The 24,316-nt window shown below is 49.4% G+C and overlaps 1 protein-coding gene across 1 annotated transcript; it reads right to left on the bottom strand.

The window, feature by feature from the left end:
• Positions 1-1,093: 1,093 nt before the first annotated feature.
• TACR2 (tachykinin receptor 2) lies at positions 1,094-22,959 on the bottom strand. Its single transcript, XM_029059875.1, has 5 exons — positions 22,550-22,959; positions 9,518-9,712; positions 6,147-6,300; positions 5,185-5,381; positions 1,094-2,094 (listed from the first exon to the last, which is right to left on the bottom strand). The coding sequence occupies exons 1-5, from the start codon at positions 22,957-22,959 to the stop codon at positions 1,854-1,856; spliced, it is 1,197 nt and encodes a 398-aa protein (XP_028915708.1). The 3' UTR covers positions 1,094-1,853.
• Between the last annotated feature and the right edge of the window lie 1,357 nt (positions 22,960-24,316).

Below are 24,316 nucleotides of genomic sequence, written 5' to 3'. Positions count from 1 at the left end.
CTTAATGTAGAGGACCGGGGTAAAGGGATCGTGGGGACAGGCTTGCGATTTACCAGACCCTTCGCGTGAAGGAAAGTGCTCAGTTTCAGGGCAATGAATCAGCCAGACCCGAGGTGCCAGGGCTAAGTCCTATAAATGCTTCCAGGCAATGGTAACAGCATGGCCTAGTGGATGGAGCACGGGCCTGGTAGTCGGAAGGTCATGAGTTCTAATCCCGCCTCCGCCACTTGTCTGCTGTCTGATCTTGGACAAGTCACTTCTCTGGGCCTCAGTTCCCTCATCTGTAAAATGGGGATTGAGCTTCGTCCAACCCGATTCGCTTGTATCCATCCCAGGGCTTAGGATGGTGCTTGACACCTAGTAAGGGCTTAACAAATGCCATAATTATTATTATTAAAGACGGCACTTGGTTGGGGATAACTCCAGACCTGATTTCCCAGCCTCTGGAGGCGGTGCATGTCTGGCCTTGAAGAGTAACCAAGATGGGATTGATCGAGGTCAAAAATCTCAGCATGGGGACTTCGGTCTTCTCACCTCAGCTCGACATTGGACCCTCACCTCAGTCTCTCTGGCTGGTTCGATCTGGTCCTCGAATTGAAAACTCCAATTGGAGTCTATGAAACAATGCCAGCATCTTCCCTGGGTAGAGAAGTAGTGTGGCCTAGTGGATAGAGCATGGGCCTGGTAGTCAGAAGGACCTGGACTTCTAATCCCAGCTTTGCCCCTTGTCTACTGCGTGATCTTGGGTAAGTCACTTCACTTCTCTGTGACTCAATTACTTCATCTGTGAAATGGGGATTAAGAATGTGAACCCCCTGTGGGACTTGGACTACGTGCAACCTAATTATTTTGTATTTACTCCAGCGCTTAGAACGGTGCCTGGCACATAGTAAACGCTTAACAGATACCGCAAAAAAAAATTGAGGAAGCCAACTATTTCGGACAAGTCTTTGAAAAGAAAATGAGCCATACTCTTAGGCTCAGAAAACATGGCAACAGATTTGCTACAGTTTAGTTTTCTTTTAGTGCCACCGAGGCAAACTCACACAGACCCGAAGGAAATACGATGGGCAATAGCTGCATCGGGCCGGAGGCTCTGAAATAAGGATTGGAATAAAAAATGGAGTGTAAGACTTCCATCAGCATGACGATGGTGTTTGCTCTACTGATTTCACTCTGCTGATCTAAACACCATCGTGATCCTTTTGGTAAGGGAGGAGGTTGAGGGGCGGATAGGCAGGGGAAGTGGCGGGGGCAGGGGAGGTTTGAATCACTGCCAGGTTGTTTGCATGCTCATCATTTAGAGCTTGCCGGATTGAGACCAAATGTTCAGAGAAGTTAAACTTCCCCTGGCAGCACTTCTAGACTCTGATCTGGCTTGCTGCTCGGATTTTCTCCCCCTGTGATCTTTTGGACTCCCCAAATGGGGCAGGAAAAAGTCACTTTTCCTGCCTCCGAAATTCCATCCTAGATCTCATATCAGTCTCCTCCGTCCAATTTTCCACAATGTCGTTCGTATACACTGCACAAGCTGCTTTCCTCTACCTTTGATTTTTGGAAGTCATCAGAGCGCGGTCTTTCTGGAAACCGACAGGACAAAGACTCTCTTCCCCAAATCTCTCCTCATTGATGGTTTTTTAAGTTCTAGTGTGTTTTCCTGGGTTTCCTGGGCACTAGCCAGGAACCCTTCAGGAATATGTGTATTTCTTTGGGGAATTCCTCAAGAGATGGTGATCCCTGTGTTCACTTGGGGATTGATGATCTGGGCTGTTCACTTGGATTTTTCAAATTTCCCTGTGCTGTTTCTCAGCTCTCTGCTCAGTTCAGCCCTTCAGTGAGACGGGAAGGGATCGCTACCCTTCATGATTAGTGGAGTCGTGGCAAATGGGGTCAAAATCAGCCTGCTCCTGCTGGGCCTTGGAGATGTCCTTAAATGGCTGAGACATATCACTCATGGTGAAGAAGATTTCCTTGGTCTGACTCCTGTGAACTCTCCTGGACAGCGATGGCTGCTGAGATAGTTCGAGTTTATCTTCCTCAGTTGTGGTGGCCCAAGGACAGCAGTAGAAAGCCACCCGGAAGCCGGATCGAAACCTATCCAGACAGAAAGAAATTGGGCAGAGAACAAATCCCTTCAGCATGCACCTATCGGGTACGGGGTTCTAGTCCTGGCTCCCCCAGTTTGTTTGATGTGTGACCTGGCGCAAACCACTTAATTTCTGTGTCCCGTAGGTACCTCATCTGTAAAATGGGGATCAATCAATCTGTTGAATGAGTATGGTGTGCAAACTCCGCACGAAATGCTTGGGAGGATAAGTCATGCTGTAGACGTGTTTCGTGCCCATTACGAGCTTATAGTCTGGAGTGGAAGACAGGCATTAATATAAATGATTCCTAAATATGTTCATAAGTGCTTGTGGAGCAGAAAGTGGGGAGAATATCAAATGTTCAAAGGATACAGTTCTAAGTGCGTAGACGACCCAGAAGGGAGAGAGGGTTGGGGATTGGAGGGATTAATTGCAAAATACCTCTTAGAGGAGTTAAAATATCTTGTCAACCTCCCCTTAGACTGTGAACTCCATGTGAGACAGGGCCTGTGCTCAATCTGCTTATAGTGAATTTAGCTCAGCATTTAGTACAGTGCTCGGCACAGTGTAAGCTCTTAAATACCACAGTTATTATTAACTTCGTAAACAAATGCTAGGACTCGGCAATGGTTTGTTGGTGCAAATGATTTTGGTGGGGGCCATGATGAGGAACCCGTTTCTTCTGGTTTGGGAAAGGAAAAACCAACTTTCCTGTAGTTTAGATTTGGATTAGCGTTTCTAAGTCCTAGAAGAGAATTTTTAGAGCACTGGCCTGGAAGTTAGAAGGACCTAGGTTCTAATTCCGGCTCCATGTGTCTGTCATATGACCTTGGGCAAGTCATTTAACTTCTCCACGTGGCTCAGTGGAAAGAGCCCGGGCTTGGGAATCAGAGGTCATGGGTTTGAATCCCGGCTCTGCCACTTGGCAGCTGGGTGACTGTGGGCAAGTCACTTCACTTCTCTGGGCCTCAGTCACCTCATCTGTAACATGGGGATTAAGACTGCGAGCCCCACGAGGGACAACCTGATGACCCTATATCTACCCCAGCCCTTAGAACGGTGCTCTGCACATAGTAAGCGCTTAACAAATACCAACATTAACATTAATTCTCTGTGCCCGTTACCTCATCTGTAAAATGGGGATGAAGACTGTGAGCCCCATGTGGTGCAGGGATTGTGTCCAAGCTGATCTGCTTGTATCTCCCCCAGCACTTAGAACAGCGCTTGACACATAGTAAGCACTTAACAAATACCATCATTATTATTACCCCAAGAGTGTGTTCAAATTCGAAGTTGGCTTATACCTACCTGTTTCTGTCTGTTCTCTCCTTACCTACTCCCTATCTTTTGGTTTAGTTTCCAATTATAAAAGGAACTGATTGGTCTTATTTTCTAGAGGCTTTGGTTTAGTTAGTGAAGCAGCTGGTCATTAAAGGTTCAGGCTGTCAATTTCAGTCCAGTACTATACTAATTCAGTGATCATGGCCAGGTCTTTTCATCTCTTAGCACCTCTGTTACTTGTCTACCTTAACTCCTTGGAAAAGTACATCTCCGAGGTCTCCCCCGGCATTTTAATAATCCAGGTGAGTACTAGCTGGGAAAGGGGCTAGCCGGGGAGGTGAAGAAGCAATGGGGAAAGATAGAGAAGCAGCGTGGCTCAGTGGAAAGAGCACAGGCTTGGGAGTCAGAGGTCATGGGTTCGAATTCCTGTTCTGCCACTTGTCAGCTGTGTGACTGTGGGCAAGTCACTTCACTTCTCTGTGCCTCTGTTACCTCATCTGTCAAATGGGGATTAAGACTGTGAGCCTCACATGGGACAACCTGATTCCCCTGTATCTACACCAGTGCTTAGAACAGTGCTCAGCACATAGTAAGCACTTAACAAATACCAACATTATTATAATTATGTAGCCTTCAAAAAATTCCCTCATTCCTCTAGTGCACCTGGCAGGCCTAGCGTGAGGACTGTAATCTGCATAATTTTGACCAAAAAATATATTTTAGCTTCAATTTTCTTCCACTCCCTTCGGCATCGGTCCTGACTTGATCCTTTTATTCATCCCCCCCTCCCTGCCCCACAGCACTTATGTACAGATCTGTAATTTATTTATTTATATTAATGTCTGTATCCCCTTCTAGACTGTAAGCACACTGTGGGCGGGGAATGTGTCTGTTATATTGCACTCTCCCAAGCGCTTAGTAAGTGCTCTGCACACAGTAAGTGCTCAGTAGACACGATTTTTTGATTGATTGATTCAATTAACTTGTAGTTTCTGGCCCCCAAAAATCACTTTTGAAAACACCCTGTGAATCTGTAGATGGATGTCGACTCATCTTACTACCTAATTCATTCATTCAATCGTATTTAATAATAATAATAATGTTGGTATTTGTTAAGCGCTTACTATGTGCCGAGCACTGTTCTAAGCGCTGGGGTAGACACAGGGGAATCAGGTTGTCCCACGTGGGGCTCACAGTCTTCATCCTCATTTTACAGATGAGGTAACTGAGGCACAGAGAAGTTAAGTGACTTGCCCGCAGTCACACAGCTGACAGGTGGCAGAGCTGGGATTCGCACTCATGAGCTCTGACTCCGAAGCACAGGCTCTTTCCACTGAGCCATGCTATTGAGCGCTTACTGTGTGCACTATAGTAAGCGCTTGGAAAGTACAATTCAGCAACAGATGGAGACAATCCCTATTCAACACTGGCCTCACAGTCTACCTAATCTATTGACTTATCCAGACATTCAAAGAAAAGACTCCAATTAGAAGGGGACTTTCTCCCTGAAATAACCAGAGAATTAAGATCAAAGTGTATTTCTGGCCAGAATTATCCAGACGGCTTTCTAGAACTGATCCAGTCTGAGAGTCCGCAGGAGTGAGAAACGTCAGGGTTTACCTCCGAACCACATATATACAAGATAGATGTGTCTGGGCCTGTTCCTCAACTTGCTTCCTCAACCTGCTTTTCTCTGGCCCACTTCTCTGGTTCTCCACAGGGGAAAGGCGGGATCATTGGATTCCTACCTATGGGAAGGAAAGGGGATCCCTCTCCCATCCCCCGCCTCAGGTGCCCCAAGCCTCCCCATCCTCACCTTCGGTTGAGGCAGCAGTAAATGATGGGGTTGTACATGGTGGAGCTCATGGCCAGCCAGAAGATGGCCAGGTAGACTTGCTGGATGAACCTTTGTTCGTAAATGTCTTTCTTGAATTTACTCAGAATGAAATACAAGTGAAAGGGCAGCCAGCAGATGGCAAAGGTCAGCACCACCAGAACCATGGTCTTCACTACCTAGAAGGAGAAAGACCCCAGGTTCATTTCTTGGCTCTAGGCTGAGGATGGAACTCTGGGTGGGGATGGGAGCTTCCCCTTCTTCTGGAGGAGAAACCGAACTTCCAGGTAGGTGGTCTTTGAGGTGAATTACACAGCGGCCTCTGGGGAGACCTTCCGTTTGAGAGCCACCGCTGCATGGCACCGGTTCTCCTGTTATACCTCTCTGTGCTTTGCAATTTCCATCTTAAACCAGCTCTCTCTCCATTCTATCCCCCAAGATGCTCCCTCCCCTCAATCCCCTGCCTCTGAAGACCCACCCACCCTCAGAGGGAATCCACCTGGAATCAACTGGCGCCTTTGCGGGGCCAAGCCAGTGTCTCCCTCTCTGGGGAGCCCAGGTTCCAGAAGGTCACTTTGGTGAGCAGAGGCCCAGGCCTCGGGAACAGCAGACGTGTCAGCGCCGAGCGGTTGGCGGGTTACCTGAGGGAAAGGAAAGCAGACCCGGGCTTCTCAGGGAGGGGGCTCTCTGCACACCAGGCCAGTTCAGGCTCTGATTTAAGGGATGAGGGGAGTGGGAGGAAGAATGCGAAACAGCAGCTCCAAAACCCCATGATGTGGGAATAAACTCTGAGATAAAATCCATTTGCAAAATGGCCTCCTCTTCTATGCCTCCCACCCCACAGAATGTAAGCTCCTTGAGGGCAGAGAGAATGTAGGTTGCCCAGGTCACCGCAGGCTCCTCACCTGCGTTGACTGACAGTTCTAAACCGGACCCATGCCCACCTTTTTCTTGGCTTTAATGTGCTGCCGGTTGGATCCGAAAGACTGATTTCCAGGGACTGTCCTTCTCCACAGCGTCAACCCAATGATACTGTAGGTGACAAACATCACCATCAGGGGTAGTAAGTAAATCAGGACGATCAAGGAGAGGTGATACCTGGAAGGAAAAGTGGCATCCGGTCATAATGGGAAGACTGGAAAAAGCTTCATCTGGGAGGTCAGCACTTAGGGCAGCTGTCCTCTTCCCGGATGGACAAGAAGACCTTGTGTGACACTATTACTAGGTCAGTAGCAGTAGAATTTATTAAACACCTACCGTGTGCAGAGAGCACTGTAGTAAGTGCTGGAAGAGAATGCAGAGGTGGAAATTGGACACCGTGTCTGTCCCGCAAGGGGCTCAAAAATCTACAAGCCAGTGTTTAGTCCAGGGGGTCTTCCCAACCCGGAGTCCTGTCTCTTACGTGACTTAGTGGATACAGCACGGGCCTGGGACTCGGAAGGACTTGGGTTCTAATCCTAGCTCTGCCATGTGTCTGTTGTGTGACCTTGAGCAAGTCACTTCACTTCTCTGGGCCTCGGTCACCCGTCTGAAAAATGGGGATTAAGAGGGTGAGCCCCTTGTGGGACGGGGACCGTGTCCAACCGGATTCACTTGCATCTTCCCCGGTGCTTAGAACGGTGCTTTCCATATAGTAAGCACATAGCAAGAGCTATAATTATTATTATTGGAAGAACCACGTGGGAAAGAAAAACCAAACCAAGGGATTTGGGTGAACGCTTAGTCGTGGAGTTGTGGCTTCAGTTATCTCCAAAGGCCCAAGTGGACCGGACTGCAGGGTCAGATAAAGGGCTCCGATTGATTCAGCGCAGGGGAAGCCACTGGGTCTCCCCACGATAAGATTCACCCCCTCTCATACTCCCCAGATCATTCGTGCTCTCCGAGACCACAGCAACACCGGTGAGGGGGTGGGGAAGTAGTCGCCCGTCCAGACTGTAAGTTCATCGTGGGCAGAGCAGGTGTCTGTTATCATGGTGTACTCTCTCAAGCTCTTAGTACAGTGCTCTGCACAGAGTAAGTGCTCAATAAATATGACTGACTGACCGACTGAGGGCATCATAATGGTGAAAGCTGGCAGGGATGACTGTTCAGAGAGGGTTCATCCATTCCGAGGCTTTGTTCTGGAGCGGTGGTGAAAGCTGATAGGTTAATAGGTGTACCCTCTCAAGCTCTTAGTACAGTGCTCTGCACAGAGTAAGTGCTCAATAAATATGACTGACTGACCGACTGAAGGCATCATAATGGTGAAAGCTGGCAGGGATGACTGTTCAGAGAGGGTTCATCCATTCCGAGGCTTTGTTCTGGAGCGATGGTGAAAGCTGTTAGGTTAACATGGTTTGGGGGAACCACTGTCCATCATCTCTGAAGATACTGCAGGCCATAAGGGACAATTTATTGTGAAAGAGTGATGGGGGAAAAAGGTGCAAGGTAGAAAGCGAGGTGCAAGGTTGGGAGTGGCAGACAGGTTCGGAATAGCTAATGGATTGGGCTCTTCCAGTTTGGGATCTTTTCATCCCTTCTCAGAAACTTCCAGGCCCTGGCAGAGTTCTGGGCACCTAGTCCAGCCCACTCCAAACAGCTGCTGACATGAAAACGAACAGCTGACGGGGAGAAGCAGCGTGGCTCAGTTGACAGGGCCTGGGCTTGGGAGTCGGAGGTCATGGGTTCGAATCCCGGCTCTGCCACTTCTCAGCTGTGTGACTTTGGGCAAGTCACTTAACTTCTCTGTGCCTCAGTTACCTCATCTGTAAAATGGGGATTAAGACTGTTAACCTCACGTGGGACAACCTGATGACCCTGTGTCTACCCCAGCGCTTAGAACAGTGCTCTGCACATAGAAAGCGCTTAACAAATACCAATATTATTATTGTTATTATTATGAAAACAACACACTAAACTTGTTTTTTGCCACCAGTGTCACTTCCACACCATCGCACCCCCTCCATCCCTCTCCTTCTCCTTTGAAACCCACGTCATCCATCTCTATCTCCCACCCACTCCAGTTACCAGTTACCTTCATTTCCCACTCCCCAGACCCTACCTCCAACTTTCTGAGCTATTTTGAGGCATTTTTCTCATTCCTTCTCCCCTTCTCCATCCCTAATCTACTCCTCAGGGATTTCAATATCCACGTGGAGGTACTAACTTGGCTATTCAGCCTGTAACCAAATTCCGTTTGTTTTACCTTCACCACGTCTCTGAAATGTGCCCTTTCCTCTCCATCCAAACTGCCACGGTGCTGATCCAAGCACTAGTCCAACCCACTTTGACGACTGCATCAAGCCTCTTCACTGACCTCCCTGTCTCCATCCTCTCCCTGCTCCAGTCCATGCTTCCCTCTGCTGCCCGGATCGTTATTCTACCAAATTGTTCCGCAAGTCTTCCCACTCCTCAAAAACCTCCAAAAGTTGTCTTTCTACCTCTGTGTTGAAAAGAGACTTCTCACTATCATCTCTAGAGCTCTCGCCTTCCTAACTCACCTTGCTCCTCCCCAGCTCCAACCCAGCCCGCACTCTCCATTCCTTTAACACCAACGTAATTATTTACTTCAATCTCATCTCATTTGCCATCGACCTAAGCTCTCGTCCTCTCTCTTCCCTGGAACTCCCTCCGCCTTCGTATCTGACCGACTACCACTAGACTCCTTTTTATAGCCTTCCTAAAGTGACTCCTCCTCCACGAAGGCCTCCCTGACTGCCTGGAAACAACAAGGCGCAGTGGATAGAGCACGCGCCTGGGAGTCAGAAGGACCTGAGTTCTAACCTGATTGGGCAAGAGAAGCAGCATGGCTTAGTGGAAAGAGCACGGGCTTGGGAGACAGAGATTGTGGGTTCTAATCCTTTGGGCAAGTCACTTAACTTCTCTGTGCCTCAGTTACCTCATCTGTAAAATGGGGATTAAGACTGTGAGCCCCACGTGGGACAACCTGTATCTACCCCAGTACTTACAACAGTGCTTGGCACGTAGTAAACGCTTAACAAATACCATAATAATAATTATTATTACTAATGCTTGACTTCTCTGGACCTCAGGTACCTCATCTGTAAAATGGGGATGGAGATTCTGAGCCTCATGTGGGGCAGGGACTGTGTCCAACCCGATTTGCTTGGGTCCATCGCAGTGCTTATTCCAGTGCCTGGCACATAAAGTAAGGGCTTAACAAATACCATAATTATCATTATTATTGTTATTATAGGCCTGGGAACTCCTAGTCCGGTAGGACTGTGTCGTTCCCGATTCCGGCTCGGGGGCTGCCCCGCTGTCCGAGTCGGATCGGCATCTAACGCGGGAGATGTCCGGCGGGGGCTGTCCTCACCCGAGGTGCTTGGCCTCTCCCTCGTCGTCTGGCCAGACCACCAAGCATTTGGTGGCTCCCGAGTCGACCTCGATCTTGGAGTAGAAGCACTGGGGCACGGCGAGACTGAAGGCCACCAGCCAGATGGCGGCGATGATGAACTTGGTGCTGCGGGCCGACAGCCGGGGCTGGAAAGGATGGATGATCGCCATGTACCTGACGGGGAGGAGAGGGAGAGACGGCACGGCCGACCAGTGAGCTGGGCCCGTCTGTCCATCCCAACACCATAGTAATGATAGTGATAGTCTTTACTATCACTTTACTATGTGTCCAGCACTAAACATGTGAGTTGATCCCATTGGACCCAATCCTGTCCCGCATGGGGCTCACAATCTAAATATTCATTCAATCGCTCATTCGACTGTATTTATTGAGCACTTCACGGTGCACAGAGCACTGTACGAAGCGTCTGGAAGAGTACGCTACACCAATAAACAGACACATTCCCTGCTCACAGCGAGCCTACAGTGTAGAGGGAAGGAGGACAGGTATTGAACCCGCCTCATACAGGTGAGGAAACTGAGGCCCAGAAAGGTTAAGTGCTTTGCCCAAGGTCACCCAGCAGGCAATTGGCAGAGCTGGGATTAGAACCTAAGATCTAGAAGCAGCTTGGTTTAGTGGATAGAGCATGAGTCTGGGAGTCAGAAGGACCTGGGTTCTAATTTCGGCTCCGTCACTCGTCTGCTGTGTGACCTTGGGTATGTCACTACTTTTCTGGGCCTCAGTTACCTCATCTGTAAAATGAGGATTAAGATTGTGAGCCCCATATGGAACGGGAACTGGGTCCAATCTGATTTATCTCGTATCTAATTCCAGCGCTTAGAACGATGCCTGGCACATAGTAAATGCTCAACAGATACCATAAAAAAATCCACTAGGCCAAGCTACTTTTATGGCACCACTAGAAGGACCCTCAGGGAGAAAGGAAAGGAGGAAGGGAGGGGAGGGAGCAAATTCTTCTCGAGGTCAAAGGCTCCAACAGAGCTCTTCAACAGGAGGTAAAGCCACTTGGTTTGACACTGTCTCGTTCTCATTTTTCCCTCCGCTTCCTAGCTCATGCCCTTTCTCCTGCCTGAAACATCCTCCACCGTCAAATAATAATACTACTACTAATAATATTTGTGGGATTTGATAAGTGCTTGGAGCCTTGATAAGCCTTGCTAAGCGGTTGGAGACTTTGACTGTGAAAAGAGTTTGCTTTCTTCCCCCTTCCTCCTTCTCTTCTTCCCTGAGGGCTCTTCCGCCGTAGATTCTGTGGAGTTTTCCCGGGAATTCAGGTGGCAGAGGACCAGGCAGCAGCTCTCAGAGAAAGACAGAGGCTGTGAGAAGGAAGTCAGCACTGGGCTGGGCTCTGTACCTCGATCTCGTCTATTCGACCACCAATCGGGCCTCGGCTCACCCTCCCCTTTCATATCCAACAGTCTCCTCCAAGGGGCTTTCCCATCAATCAACCAAACATATTTATTGAGTGCTTACTGTGGGCAGACCACTGTCCTAAGTGCTTGGGAGAGTACATGCTAACAGAGATGATAGGCATGTTCCCTGCCCACAAAGTAGTGATAGTATTTATTTAGTGCTTTTTGTGTCCAGAGCACTCAACTAAGCTTGCTGGCTCTCAATCCCCGGCTTAGCCCTCTGTTCTCCCTATCTGCCTCCCCTTCTGTGTTCACTATGAACCCGGCTCTCCGATATTCACTCCAGCCCCACAGTTTCTCCTCTAATCTACTTTAATATCTGCCTCCCCATGTAGACTCTAAGTTCCTCGTGGGCAACGATCACCTATACCAACTCTGTTATACTGCTCTATCCCAATCGCTTAGTTCAGCTCTCCGCACGCAGTAAGCGCTTAATAAATCCCGTTGATCGATTGACTGATTTGTTGGCAGGCTTGAAGGGAAATAGAAGGTACCTGTGCAACTGCCTAGGTGCTCACTGGGAAAGTACAGCTCCCCCCTCATGGGTGTTCTAATGGTTCAATCCAGTCGAGGACGTGGGTTCTAATCCCGGCTTCGCCACTTGTCTGCTGTGTGACCTTAGGCGAGTCACTTAACTTCTCTATGCCTCAGTTACCTCACCTGCAAAATGGGGATTAAGACTGCGAGCCCCACGTGGGACAACCTGATTACCTTGTATCTACCCCAGTGCTTAGAACAGTGCTTGGCCCCTAGCGTTAAGAAATATCATCATCCTCATCAATCAAAGTATAGCTCCCCCACCCGTGGACTTTCTAATGGTCCAATCCAGCGAAAGCACAACTCCTCACCCATGGGTTTTTAACGGTTCAATCCAGTGAAAGGAGGATTGGAGTCCGACTCCGTTAGTCGTGCTAATTTGGAATCATCCGAGTGCTTGTCAGCCTCACTAATAATGATAATGACAATAATAATCCCCTCAAAAATCCAAGTGCATCAGGGAAGGTGTGTCTCTGTGTAAAATTATGTTTGTGTGTGTGCCTGTAGGATTCCAAATACCTCCTCAAGGCCAAGCGTGGAAGGAAAAATGGATGACAGCAAGCTAACGCTTCCTCTAGACTGTAAGTTCATTCCTTCGATCGTATTTATTGAGCGCTTACTAGGTGCAGAGCGAAGTACATTGTGGGCCGAGAATGTGTCCGCTTCTTGTTATATTGTACTCTCCCAAGCACTTAGTACAGCGCTCTGCACACAGTGAGCGCTCAATAAATACAGTTGAGTTGCAATGAATTACCCAAAGAGCTTAGCCGAAATGAGGAAATGGTTGGGAGGAATAGAAGAAGCCTTTTAGATGCCACGGAGCCAAATCCCGCCCAATGGGACTCAGGTGTGGCCAGCTGGGATCAGCAGCTGCAGCGCCAGTGGTCAGTTCAGCCCCGTGTCCAGTGATCGGAAATGGACCGACTCCTTTAGAGCAGCGGCTTTGAGGCGGCGGGAATAACGACATGGAGGAAGCAGAGCGGAGTCAAGCTCAGGGGGAGCAGTCACAACGGTGCGGTATGGGGTGACTGGCGTGCCACGGTGTAAGCTCACTGCGGACAGGGAATCTTTCTATTTATGCATTCTACTCTCCCAAGCGCTTAGTACAGTGCTCTGCACACAGGAAGCGCTCAATAAATACCATTGACTGACTATGTAGAAGGGACTGCCAGTCACGCATCCTTCTTGTCAACCACGTTCACTGTTGTCCGTCATTTCCCCGGCACCGCCTCTGATGGAGATCCTGAGGATTGGGTGCGGGCCGCAGGCTTCATTTATTTTATATTGTTTATCTATCTGTTTATTTATTTATATTGATGTCTGTCTCCCCCTCTAGACTGTGAGCTCATTGTGGGTGGGAATGTGTCTGTTGTTATACTGTAGTCTTCCAAGAGCTTAATACAGTGCTTTGCACGCAGTAAGCGCTCAATAAATACGACTGAATGAATGAATCAAAGGAAGTGCCCTCCTGCTTAAGAGACTATGGTATTTTGGTCACCAGAGGGGTGGGAGAGTGGAAGCAACGTTGGCCGCCGAGTTCAAAAAGTGGGTGGGATTTCTGTTGGAGGAAAATCTGGCTTAGTGGATAAAGCCCGGGCCTGGGAGTTGGAAGGACCTGGGTTCTAATCCTGGCTCTGCCACCTGTCTGCTATGTAACCTCGAGCAAGTCACTTCACTTCTCTGTGCCTCACTTCCCTCATCTGTACAATGGGCTTTGAGACTGTGAGCCCCAGGGACTGTGTCCAGCCTAATTAGCTTGTATCTACCCCAGCACTTAGTACAGTGCCTGGCGCAAAGTAAGTGCTTAACAAATACCACAATTTATTATTAGAGAAGCAGCGTGGCTCAATGGAAAGAGCCTGGGCTTGGGCGTCAGAGGTCATGGGTTCTACTCCTGACTCCGCCACTTGTCAGCTGTGTGACTTTGGGCAAGTCGCTTCACTTCTCTATGCCTCAGTTTCCTCATCTGTAAAATGGGGATTAATGTTTGTATTTGTTAAGCGCTTATTATGTGCAAAGTACTGTTCTAAGCGCTGGGGGGATACAGGGTGATCAGGTTGTCCCTCATCGGGCTCACAGTCTTCATCCCCATTTTACAGATGAGGTAACTGAGGCCCAGAGAAGTGAAGTGACTTGCCCAAAGTCACACAGCTGACAAGCGGCAGAGCGGGGATTCGAACCCATGACCTCTGACTCCCAAGCCCGGGCTCTTTCCACTGAGCCACGCTGCTTCTCTAGCCCCATATGGGACAACCTGATCACCTTGTATCCCCCCCAGAGCTTAGAACAATGCTCTGCACATAGTTAAGCGCTTAACAAATACCATCATCATCCTCCCTGTCCAGAAGCGAGGCTTACTGTGGTTCTTGCCAGTAAACCTTGGTCTACCCTTCAGTCTGAGAATGAGTAGCAAATCAACCTCTTTCCTCTCGGTCAACCCAGTGTGACAGTAGAACTTGATCCCGAGCAGGAAGAAGGAATCTGGGGGGAGTCCTAGTCTGGCCCTGGGAGAGACCCCTCCACAGCAAGGTAGCTCTTGGAGGGAGTCGGAGGAGGAAAAAGCCCGGCTGAGATTTTCCGGTGACAGATTCCAGGATAATAATAATAATGTTGGTATTTGTTAAGCGCTTATTAGCTGCCTTTGACACCGTCGACCATCCCCTTCTCCACACCTTATCTCACCTCGGCTTCGTGGACTCCGTCCTCTCCCGGTTCTCCTCTCATCTCTCTGGCCGGTCATTCTCGGTCTCCTTCGCGGGCTCCTCCTCCCCTTCCCATCCTCTAACTGTTGGAGTTCCTCAAGGGTCAGTTCTCGGCCCTCTTCTGTTCTCCATCTACACTCACTCCCTTGGCGAACTCATTCGCTCTCACGGCTTCGACTATCATCTCTATGCAGATGACACACAGATCTCCATCTCTGCCCCTGTCCTCTCCCCCTCCCCTCAGGCTCGTATCTCCTCCCGCCTCCGAGACGTCTCTACATGGATGTCTGCCAGCCACCTAAAACTCAACATGACCAAAACTGAGTTCCTCATCTTCCCTCCCGAGCCCGGTCCTCTCCCTGACTTCCCTATCACCGTGGACGGTAGGACCGTCCTTCCCGTCTCTCAGGCCGGCAACCTCGGTTTCATCTTTGACCGGGCTCTCTCGTTCACCGCACACATCCGATCCTTTACCAAAACCTGCCGGTCTCACCTTCATAGTATCGCCAAGATCCGCCCTTTCCTCTCCACTCAAATGGCTATCTTACTGCTACAGGCTCTCGTAATATCCTGGCTAGATTACTGTGTCAGCCTTCTCTCTGATCTCCCTTCCTTCTCTCTCTCCCCCCGCTCCAGTCTATTCTTCACTCCACTGCCCGGCTCATCTTCCTGCAGAAACGCTCTGGGCCTGTCACTCCCCTTCTTAAAAACCTCCAGTGGTTGCCCATCGACCTCTGCACGAAACAAAAACTTCTCACTCTAGGCTTCAAGGCGCTCCATCCCCTTGCCCCTTCCTACCTCTCCTCCCTTCTCTCTTTCCACCCCCCACCCCCCACGCTCTGCTCCTCCGTCGCCCACCTCCTCACCGTCCCCCGTTCTCGCCTAGCCCACCGTCGACCCCTGGGCCACGTCCTCCCGGGGTCCCGGAACGCCCTCCCTCCTCACCTCCGCCAAACTGATTCTCTTCCCCTCTTCAAAACCCTACTTAAAACTCACCTCCTCAAGAGGCCTTCCCAGACTGAGCTCCCCTTTTCCCTCTGCTCCCTCTACCCCTTCCTTCACCTCTCCGCAGCTAAACCCTCTTCTCCCCCCTTTCCCTCTGCTCCTCTCCCTCTCCCTTCCCCTCCCCTCGGCACCGTACTCGTCCGCTCGACTGTATCTATCTTCATCGCCCTATTTATTTTGTTAATGAGATGTACGTCGCCTTGATTCTATTTATTTGCTATTGTTTTAATGAGATGTTCTTCCCCTCGATTCTATTTATCGCCATCGTTCTCGTCTGTCCGTCTCCCCCGATTAGACCGTGAGCCCGTCAAAGGACAGGGACCGTCTCTATCTGTTACCGATTTGTACATTCCAAGCGCTTAGTACAGAGTAAGCGCTCAATAAATACTATTGAATGAATGAATGAATAGTGCAGAGCACTGTTCTAAGCGTTGGGGTAGATACAGGGTAATCAGGTTGTCCCACGCGAGGCTCATAGTTTTCATCCCCATTTAACACATGAGGTAACTGAGGCACAGAGAAGACTGAGACACAGAGAAGTGAAGTGACTTGCCCGCAGTCACACGGCTGAGAGGTGGCAGAGCCAAGATTTGAACCCATGACCTCTGACTCCCAAGCCCGGGCTCTTTCCACTGAGCCACGCTGCTTCTCTCAGGATCCTCGTAAGGCTGCCACATGGTCTGGTGGAAAGAGCACTGACCTAGGAATTAGGGGATCTGGGATCCTGGCTCTGCCACTTGTCTGCTTTGTGACCTTGGCAAGTCATTTTACTTCTCTGGGTCTGCGTTTCCTCACCTGTAAATGGGGATTCAATACCTGTTCTCCCTCCTGGTTAGCCTGCTGAGCCCCATTTGGGGCAGGGACTGTGCCCGACCTGATTATCTTGTGTCAACCCCAGTGGTTAGAGCAGTGCTTGGTACATAGCAAGCGCTTAACATAAACCGCAATTATTAGTTATTATTATTGCTTTGCCTCTGGTCCCAAGTAATTAGTGTCTCCTTGGGGGAGTGGCAGAAGGAGCAGCAGCATGACGGTGGATAGCGTACAGGCTTGGGAGTCAGAAGACATGAGTTCTAATTCCGGCTCCTCCACTCGTCTGCCGTGTGATCTTGGGCAAGTCGCTCCATCGCTCTGTGTCTCAGTCACCTCATCTATAAAATGGGATTAAGACCGTGAGCCCCTTCAAGCTCTTAGTACAGCGCTTTGCACACAGTAAGCGTCGATAAATAAAACTGAATGATGGTGAGACATGGACTGTGTCCAACCTGATAAACTCGTATCTACCCCAGTGCTTAGTATAGTGCCTGGCACATAGTAAGTGCTTAACAAAAACCACAAAAAAAAAAAATGGAGGTGGCTAGTGTTGCTTTGGGTGTCAAGCCACCGGAGGTACAGCCAGATAGAGAAGCAGCGTGGCTCAGTGGAAAGAGCCCAGACATGGGAATCAGAGGTCATGGGTTCGTGTCCTGGCTCTGCCACTTGTCAGCTGTGTGAGTGTGGGCAAGTCACTTCACTTCTCTGTGCCTCAGTTCCCTCATCTGTAAAATGGGGATTCAGACTGTGAGCCCCACGTGGGACAACCTGATTCCCCCGTGTCTACCCCAGCGCTTAGAACAGTGCTCGGCACATAGTAAGCGCTTGACAAATACCAACATTATTATTATTATTATTAAAATGGGGATTAACTGTGAGCCTCACGTGGGACAACCTGATTACCCTGGATCTACCCCAGCACTTAGAACAGTGCTCTGCACATAGTAAGCGCTCAACAAATACAAACATTATTATTATTATTGATCAGAGGTATGAGGGCTGTCAGGTCAGCAGAGAGGGCCTGGACTTGGCTCAAGTTGGGGACAAATGGATTGGTGAAGGGTGTTGCGCAGCGCTTGAACGTCCATCCCTGGAGACGAGGGACCTGAGGTCCAAGAGGATTGCCCCCACTTCGGTCCAGAGCTGACTGTCTCCCCACGGGGAGCCGAGCAGCAGAGGAATTCCCGTCTCCCAGTCTCCGTCTCCTTTCTGCCTCCGGTCTTCTCTGAGAGGAGAGCTGCCCCACTTTAAACTTCCCTCTCGGAGACAGAGGAACTCCCAGGCGGTGGCTCGCAAATCCCAGTCAGCTCCCTCAGAGTCAGAAGGACCTGGGTTCTGATGCCGGCTCCGTCGCTGGTCTGCCCTGTGACCTCGGGCAAGTGACTTCACATCTCTTTACCTCAGTTACCTCATCTGTAAAGTGAGGACTGTGAGCCCTATGTGGAACAGGGACTGCGTCCAACCTGATTCACTTATATCCACTCCAGCACTTAATAATAATAATAATAATAATGTTGGTATTTGTTAAGCGCTTACTATGTGCTGAGCACTGTTCTAAGCGCTGGGGTAGACACAGGGGAATCAGGTGGTCCCACGTGGTCCCAGTCTTCATCCCCATTTTACAGATGAGGTAACTGAGGCACAGAGAAGTGAAGTGACTTGCCCACAGTCACACAGCTGACAAGTGGCAGAGCTGGGCTTCGAACTCATGACCTGTGACTCCAAAGCTCGTGCTCTTTCCACTGAGCCACGCTGCTTCTCTTCTGAACGCTGCTTCTCTTCTGCATGCTGCTTCTTAATAATAATAATGATAATAATAATGGTATTTGTTAAGCCCTTACTATGTGCCAAGCACTATTTTAAGCGCTGGGGGAGATACACGGTTATCAGTTTGTCTCATGTGGGGCTCACAGTCTTAATCCCCATTTTGCAGATGAGGGAACTGAGGTGCAGAGAAGTTCAGTGTCTTGCCCAAAGTCACACGGCTAACAAGTGGCATAGCTGGGATTAATGATAATAATAGTGGTATTTATTAAGCGCTTACTACGTGCAAAGCACTGTTCTAAGCACTGGGGAGATACAAGATGATCAGGTTGTCCCATGTGGGGCTCCCAGTTTTAATCCCCATTTTACAGATGAGGTAACTGAGGCACAGAGAAGTGAAATGACTTGCCCAAAGTCACACAGCTGGCAAGTGACGGAACCGGGATTAGAACCCACGACTTCTGACTCCCAAACCCGGACTCTTCACTGATCCGCGCTGCTTCTCGACAGTGCCTGGCACGTAGTAAGCGCTTAACAAATACTCTTAAAAATAAATGGATGAGCCCTCTGGTCTAGGGTCCCATCTGGTCGCCATACTGATTGACCCGCTTCATTTTCATCCAGCCTCGGTCTACGGGTAAGTCGGTGGCCTTTTAAAAGGTCTCCACAGCCACTATTTTCGCTGCCATGATCTTCCTCCCTCTTTCCTCCTCTCCCTCCTCCTCAGCTACAAAAACAAAGTATATGTCATTTGGACTCAGTGTCCAGGATCTAGTCAGAAAAGATCTGGTTACACATTCAGAGCCAAAGCTTTTAGTTACAGTTTAGTGTGGCTGGAATATCTCATATCTTAGCTTAAAAGGCAATTTCATCATTTAGAAAAGAATAACAAAAGAACTTCTTATATGAGAGTTTATCTTTAGACACACTCATAAAACCCATTAGAGTTATCTCCCTCATCTGACCAAAATTCCTGAGAGTGAAGGGGAAAGGATTATTGACCCTTTACTGCCTGTACCAGGGAAGCCCTTTACACAGCCAAGGGTTTTCACTGGCCATGTGCTGTAGCTAAATTCTGTTACCTTGGCAGTGTATCTTCCAACGAAGGATGGGACAAAGCATAAAATCCAATTTAAAAAGTCACCTTGCATTTTGGATGACCGAATGACCAAATTTGGTGTATTCGTAATAGGAGGAGGAGGAGGAGAATTAACAGAACCACCTGGTTCTCCTGGAAACGTGATCTAACTTTGTCTTCACCGACACCGTCCTCTCCTGGTTTTCCCTCCTATCTCTCTGGCCCACTCCCTTCTCAGTCTCTTTCACAGGCTTCTCCTCTCCTTCCCACCTTCTAACTAACGGAGACCCTCAAGGCTCCGTTCTGGGTCCCCTTCTATTCTCCACCTACACTCCCTCCCTTGGAGAACTAACTCATTTGCTCCAGTGGCTTCAACTACCATCTCAATTTGGATGTACTTAGATCTCCAACTCCAGCCCTGACCTTTCAACCCTCTCACATTTCCTCCTGCCTTCAAGACTTCTCTACTTTGATTTTCCACCTACTCTTCAAAATTCACTTGTCCAAAACAGAATTACTCATCTTTCTACCCAAACTCCTTCATGTCTGACAGAACACCACTCTCACCTTCAAAGCCATCCTAAAGTCACCTCTCCTGTAAGAGGCCTTCCCTTATTAAACCCTCATTTCCTCTGTTGACTCTCCCAACTGCTTTGTCTCTAAGCTTGGATCTGTACCCCTTAAACTCTTAATATTTATTCTACCCTGAGCCCCCCAGAACATATGTACATATCCATATTCCCTGCCATTTCCCCTAGATGTATTTATTTCAATATTTATGTCCCCCTGTAGACTGTAAGTTCCTTGTGGACATAGATCTTGGCTACCAACTCTTGACCGATTGATTGATTATTGAACACTCGATGGGTGAGGTGCATTGTACTCGGCTCTTTCGAAGTACAGGTGGCTTGAGTCAGAAGGTCTTGGGTTCCATTACCGGTTCCGCCGTTCGTCTGCTGTGTGACCTTGGGTAAGTCACTTCACTTCTCTGGGACACAGTTACCTCATCTATAAAATGGGGCTTGAGACCGTGAGCCCCACATGGGACGGGGACTCTGTCCAACCTGATTTGCTTGTATCCACCCGGGTGCTTAGTAAAGTGCCGGGTACATTGTAAATGCTTAACAAATACCACAGTTATTATTATTATAATTAACCCATAACATCTATTTGAATTTGAAGAGCCCTTTTATTCTTTCAGAGCACTTTCACATATTATCCACCTGTCAACACTATGAGTTAAGAAGAAGAAGCAGGGACTATTGTCCCCATTTTATAGAGGGTCGAACTGAGGCACAGAGAGGTTAAGTGACTTGCCCAAAGTCACAAAGCGGTGCAGTGGGCAAGGTGGGACTAGAACCCACTTCTTCTCCCTCTGGGCCCCAGAGTTCATTCCAATAGAGAGCCCAGGGTCTAATAAAGACTTAAGTGATCACTTTGTTGGAAGCCTTATTAAAAGCACATCTCCTCCAAGAGGTCTTTCATTCATTCATTCATTCAATTGTATTTATTGAGCGCTTACTATGTGCAGAGCACTGTACCGAGCACTTGGAATGTACAATTGGGCCACAGATAGAGACGATCCCTGCCCAGCAACGGGCTCACAGTCTAAACGGGGGAGACAGACAGCAAAGCAAAAACAGAACAAAACAAAACAAAACAACCCTCATTTCCTCTTCTCCCATTCTCTTCTGTATTGCCTTTGCACATGGATTTGCATCCTTTATTCACCCCTCCCTCAGACCCACAGCACTTAGGTACATATCCATAACTTATTTATTTATATTAATATCTATCTCCCCCTCTAGCCTGTGAGCTCGCTGTGGGGAGGGAATGTGTCTACCCACTCTGTTGTACCGTACTACCCCAAGTACTTAGTACAACTGAGGATTCCTCAAGTATTTATTTTGCTCTGCAGGATTTGATCCGCCTCTTTGGCTATCAGAAAGTAGGAAAGAATTTTGCCGGGCAGAACTATTTCTCTTCCCTTATTGACATCCATGCCCAGCACCCGTCAGCTGTTCTGGACATTTAACTCCCTCCTCAGGCCCCCTGTTCCTCCCCCTTCTCCTTCCCTCACCCCCAACGATCTGGCCACCTACTTCATTAGGAAAGTTAACACCATCAGGTCTGAGCTCCCCAAAGTCACCCCTCCCCTTCTCCATCCTCCCAACTCTCGACCCTCCTCCTCTACTTTCCCATCCTTCCCAGCAGTATCTTCAGAGGAGATCTCCTCCCTCCTCTCAAGTGCCAGCCCCTCCACCTATGCTTCAGACCCCATTCCTCTCACCTTATAAAAACTCTTGCCCCTCCTCTCCTCCACTCCTTAGCTTCCCTCTTCAACCGCTCACTCTCCAATGGGTTCTGCCCCTCTGCCTTCAAACCTGCCTACATCTCCCCTATCCTAATAAAACCCACTGCCCTCTCCAGTTATCACCCCATTTCCCTTCTAGCCTTCCTTTCCAAACTCCTAGAGTGACTCGTCTACACTCGCTTCCTTGAATTCCTCTCCTCCAACTCTTTCCTGGACCCCCTCCAGTCTGGCTTCCATCCCCTCCACTCCTCCAAAACTACCCTCTCAAAGGTCACCAACGACCTCCTTCTTGCCAAATCCAATCTCTATTCTAATCCTCTTTGACCTCTCAGCTACCTTTGACCTTCCCCTTCTCCTCAACACGTTATCCAACTTTGGCTTCCCAGACTCTATCCTCTCCTAGTTTTCCTCATTTCGTTGGCCGTTCATTCTGAGTCTTCTTCGCGGGCTCCTCCTCCACCTCCCATCCCCTAACCGTAGGAGTTCCTCAAGGGTCAGTTATTGGTCCTCTTCTGTTCTCCATCTATCTTCACTCTCTTGGTGAACGCATTCGCTCCCACGGCTTCAACCATCATCTCTACGTGGATGACACCCAAATCTACACATCTCCTTCCCTGTTCTCTCTCCCTCCCTCCAGGCTCGTATCTCCTCCTTCCTTCAGGACATCTCCACCTGGATGCCCTCCCGCCACCTAAAACTCAACATGTCCAAGACTGAGCTCTTCATCTTCCCTCCCAAACCCCGTCTTCTCCCTGACTTTCCTGTAACTGTGGACGACACTACCATCCTTCCTGTCTCACAAGGCCGCAACTTTGGTTTCATCCTAGGCTCCACTCACCCCACATATCCAATCCGTCACCAAAACCTGCCAGTCTCACCTTCACAACGTCGCTAAGATCCTTCCTTTCCCCTCCATCCAAACCGCTACCTTGTTAGTAAAATCACTTATCATATCTCGACTGGATTACTGCTTCAACATCATTTCTGATCTCCCAACCTCCTGTCTCTCCCCACTTCAGTCTATACTTCACTCTGTTGCCCAGACTATCTTTCTACAGAAACGCTCTGGGCATATCAACACCCCCTCCCTCTCAAAAATCTCCAGTTACCTCATCTGTAAAATGGGGATTAAAACTGTGTGCCCTTTGTGGGAAAAAAGACTATGTCGTTCATTCATTCAGTGGTATGTATTGAGCGCTTCCTATGTGCAGAGAGCTTGACTAACTTGTATCTACCCCAGTACTAAGTGCCTGGCACGTAGTAAGCACTTAACAAATGCCATAAACAAGCACTTAGTACGGGGCTCTGCACACAGTAAGCCCTCGATCGATACGATCGACTTATTGTCATTCCCCTTCCACTTACCTGTCTGCTGCGATGGCCATCATGGAGTAGATGCTCACGAACATGGCCGTGATGGGGAAGAAGTTCTGGAAGTGGCAGAAGACCCGGCCGAAATACCAGATGTTGTGGCTGGCGTAGATGAAGTTGAACACGGTGTTGAAGGTGGCCATGCAGGCATCCGAGAGAGCCAGGTTCACGACGAAATAATTGGTCACGGTCCTCATCCTCTTGTGGGCCAGGACGATCCAGATGACGGTGACATTGCCCACGACGGACACGCTGACCAGGCAGACGTAAGCCATCGTCCACAGGGCCAGCTGCCAAGCCGGCTGCCAGAACACGGTCCTGCCCGTCAGGTTGCCGGCATCCTCCCTCGGGAGAAACGCGGAGGGAGAGTCGTTTCTAAAGGCCGGGAGGGCGGCTGAACCCATGTCCCCTTGAGTGACCGGGGGGCAGAGCTGGCTGGGTGTCCCCGGACCCTCTCCAAGGAGCCGGTCGTTTCCAGCCCTCTTCCAGGATGCACAGCTGTAGAGGGATGGATATCGCCGGGGCAGTTGTCCCGTCCCAAAGTGAGTCAGTGGAGACAGAACGCTGCGATCTGGCTTGATCTGGGGGGGCAAATGTCCCCCAGCCGCGGGGCTTCCACCTCTGCCGAAGTGACTCAGGTCAGGTGTCGAACTCACCGCCGGCCAGGAAGCCCGGATTCTGGAAAAGCCCCTTCTGCAGCCAGAGGAGCAGGGGCCGGGAGGGTGAGTGAGGACAGATGCTCTCCTTTTAAACTGTTCCGATTCCTCTTGTTGCCTGGCTGGGATGGCTTGTCTGGGAGTGGCCCGGAAAGGAGGCGGAGACTTGGGGGGCTGAATGCACAGCAACCGATCTGTTTCATGAGGAGGAGCTGCCGCTGAGGGGATCCCTGCTCCCCCCGGGGGTCACCCCAAACCCCCTGCTCCACTCAGGCCCGACTCTGGGAGAAAGTAGGTTTCATGCGGAAGGAATTTCGGTCAGGGGCAGCTTCTCTTGGAGAGAAGCTTTGGGAAGACATTTTCCAGAGCCCTTTTGGGACTAGGACTCGGACACCTAATTATTATCACGGATCTGGCAGTCTTAAGGGGGGAGATGAATATTAAAATGAATTGCAGATAGGGGAAATAGAAGGGTATAATAAAGCTATGTATTTTTTACGGTATTTGTTAGGCGCTTACTTTGTGCCAAGCACTGTTCTAAACTCTGGGGTAGATACGAAGTAATCAGGTTGGACACGGTCCCTGGCCCACATGGGGCTCACGGTCGTAATCCCCATTTTACAGATGAGCTAACTGAGGCCCAGAGAAGTGAAGGGACTTGCCCAAGGCCATGCAGCAAACAAGCAGAGCCCAGGTTAGAACCCAAGCTATGTATTTTCTATGGTATTTGTTAAGTGCTCACTCTGTGCCAAGCACTGTTCTAAACTCTGGGGTAGATTCAAAGTAATCAGGTTGGACACAGTCCCTGGCCCACATGGTGCTCACGGTCTTAATCCCCATTTTACAGATGAGCTAACTGAGGCCCAGAGAAGTGAAGGGACTTGCCCAAGCCCATGCAGCAGACAAGTGACAGAGCCAAGGTTAGAACCCAAGTCCTTCTGACTCCCCGGCCCGTCCTTTATCCACTAGGCCGTGCTCCTTCTCTCAGTGCTTCTCTAAACGTTTCTAACCTAAGTGTTGTGGAACTGAGTTGGGTGTCAAGGGGCTTAAAGGGGTACACAGCCAAGTTGCATAACCTTTTCTTGATCCCACTGGTGCTCTGCAC

The sequence above is a fragment of the Ornithorhynchus anatinus genome, chromosome 3 (assembly GCF_004115215.2).
Source record: "Ornithorhynchus anatinus isolate Pmale09 chromosome 3, mOrnAna1.pri.v4, whole genome shotgun sequence".
Lineage (NCBI taxonomy): Eukaryota > Metazoa > Chordata > Mammalia > Monotremata > Ornithorhynchidae > Ornithorhynchus > Ornithorhynchus anatinus.
Note: the sequence above shows the minus strand (reverse complement) of the source record. Positions and strands in the feature narration are given on the sequence as shown.

What these genes read in the sequence shown, in the direction of transcription:
- TACR2 (XM_029059875.1), bottom strand. Translation starts at nt 22,959, where the DNA reads ATGGGTTCAGCCGCCCTCCCGGCCTTTAGAAACGACTCTCCCTCCGCG. An exon ending in ATGGCCATCGCAGCAGACAG is followed by an intron (nt 9,713 to 22,549) that starts GTAAGTGGAAGG and finishes CCTCCCCGTCAG; the next exon opens with GTACATGGCGATCATCCATC. An exon ending in GGAGAGGCCAAGCACCTCGG is followed by an intron (nt 6,301 to 9,517) that starts GTGAGGACAGCC and finishes TTTTCCTTCCAG; the next exon opens with GTATCACCTCTCCTTGATCG.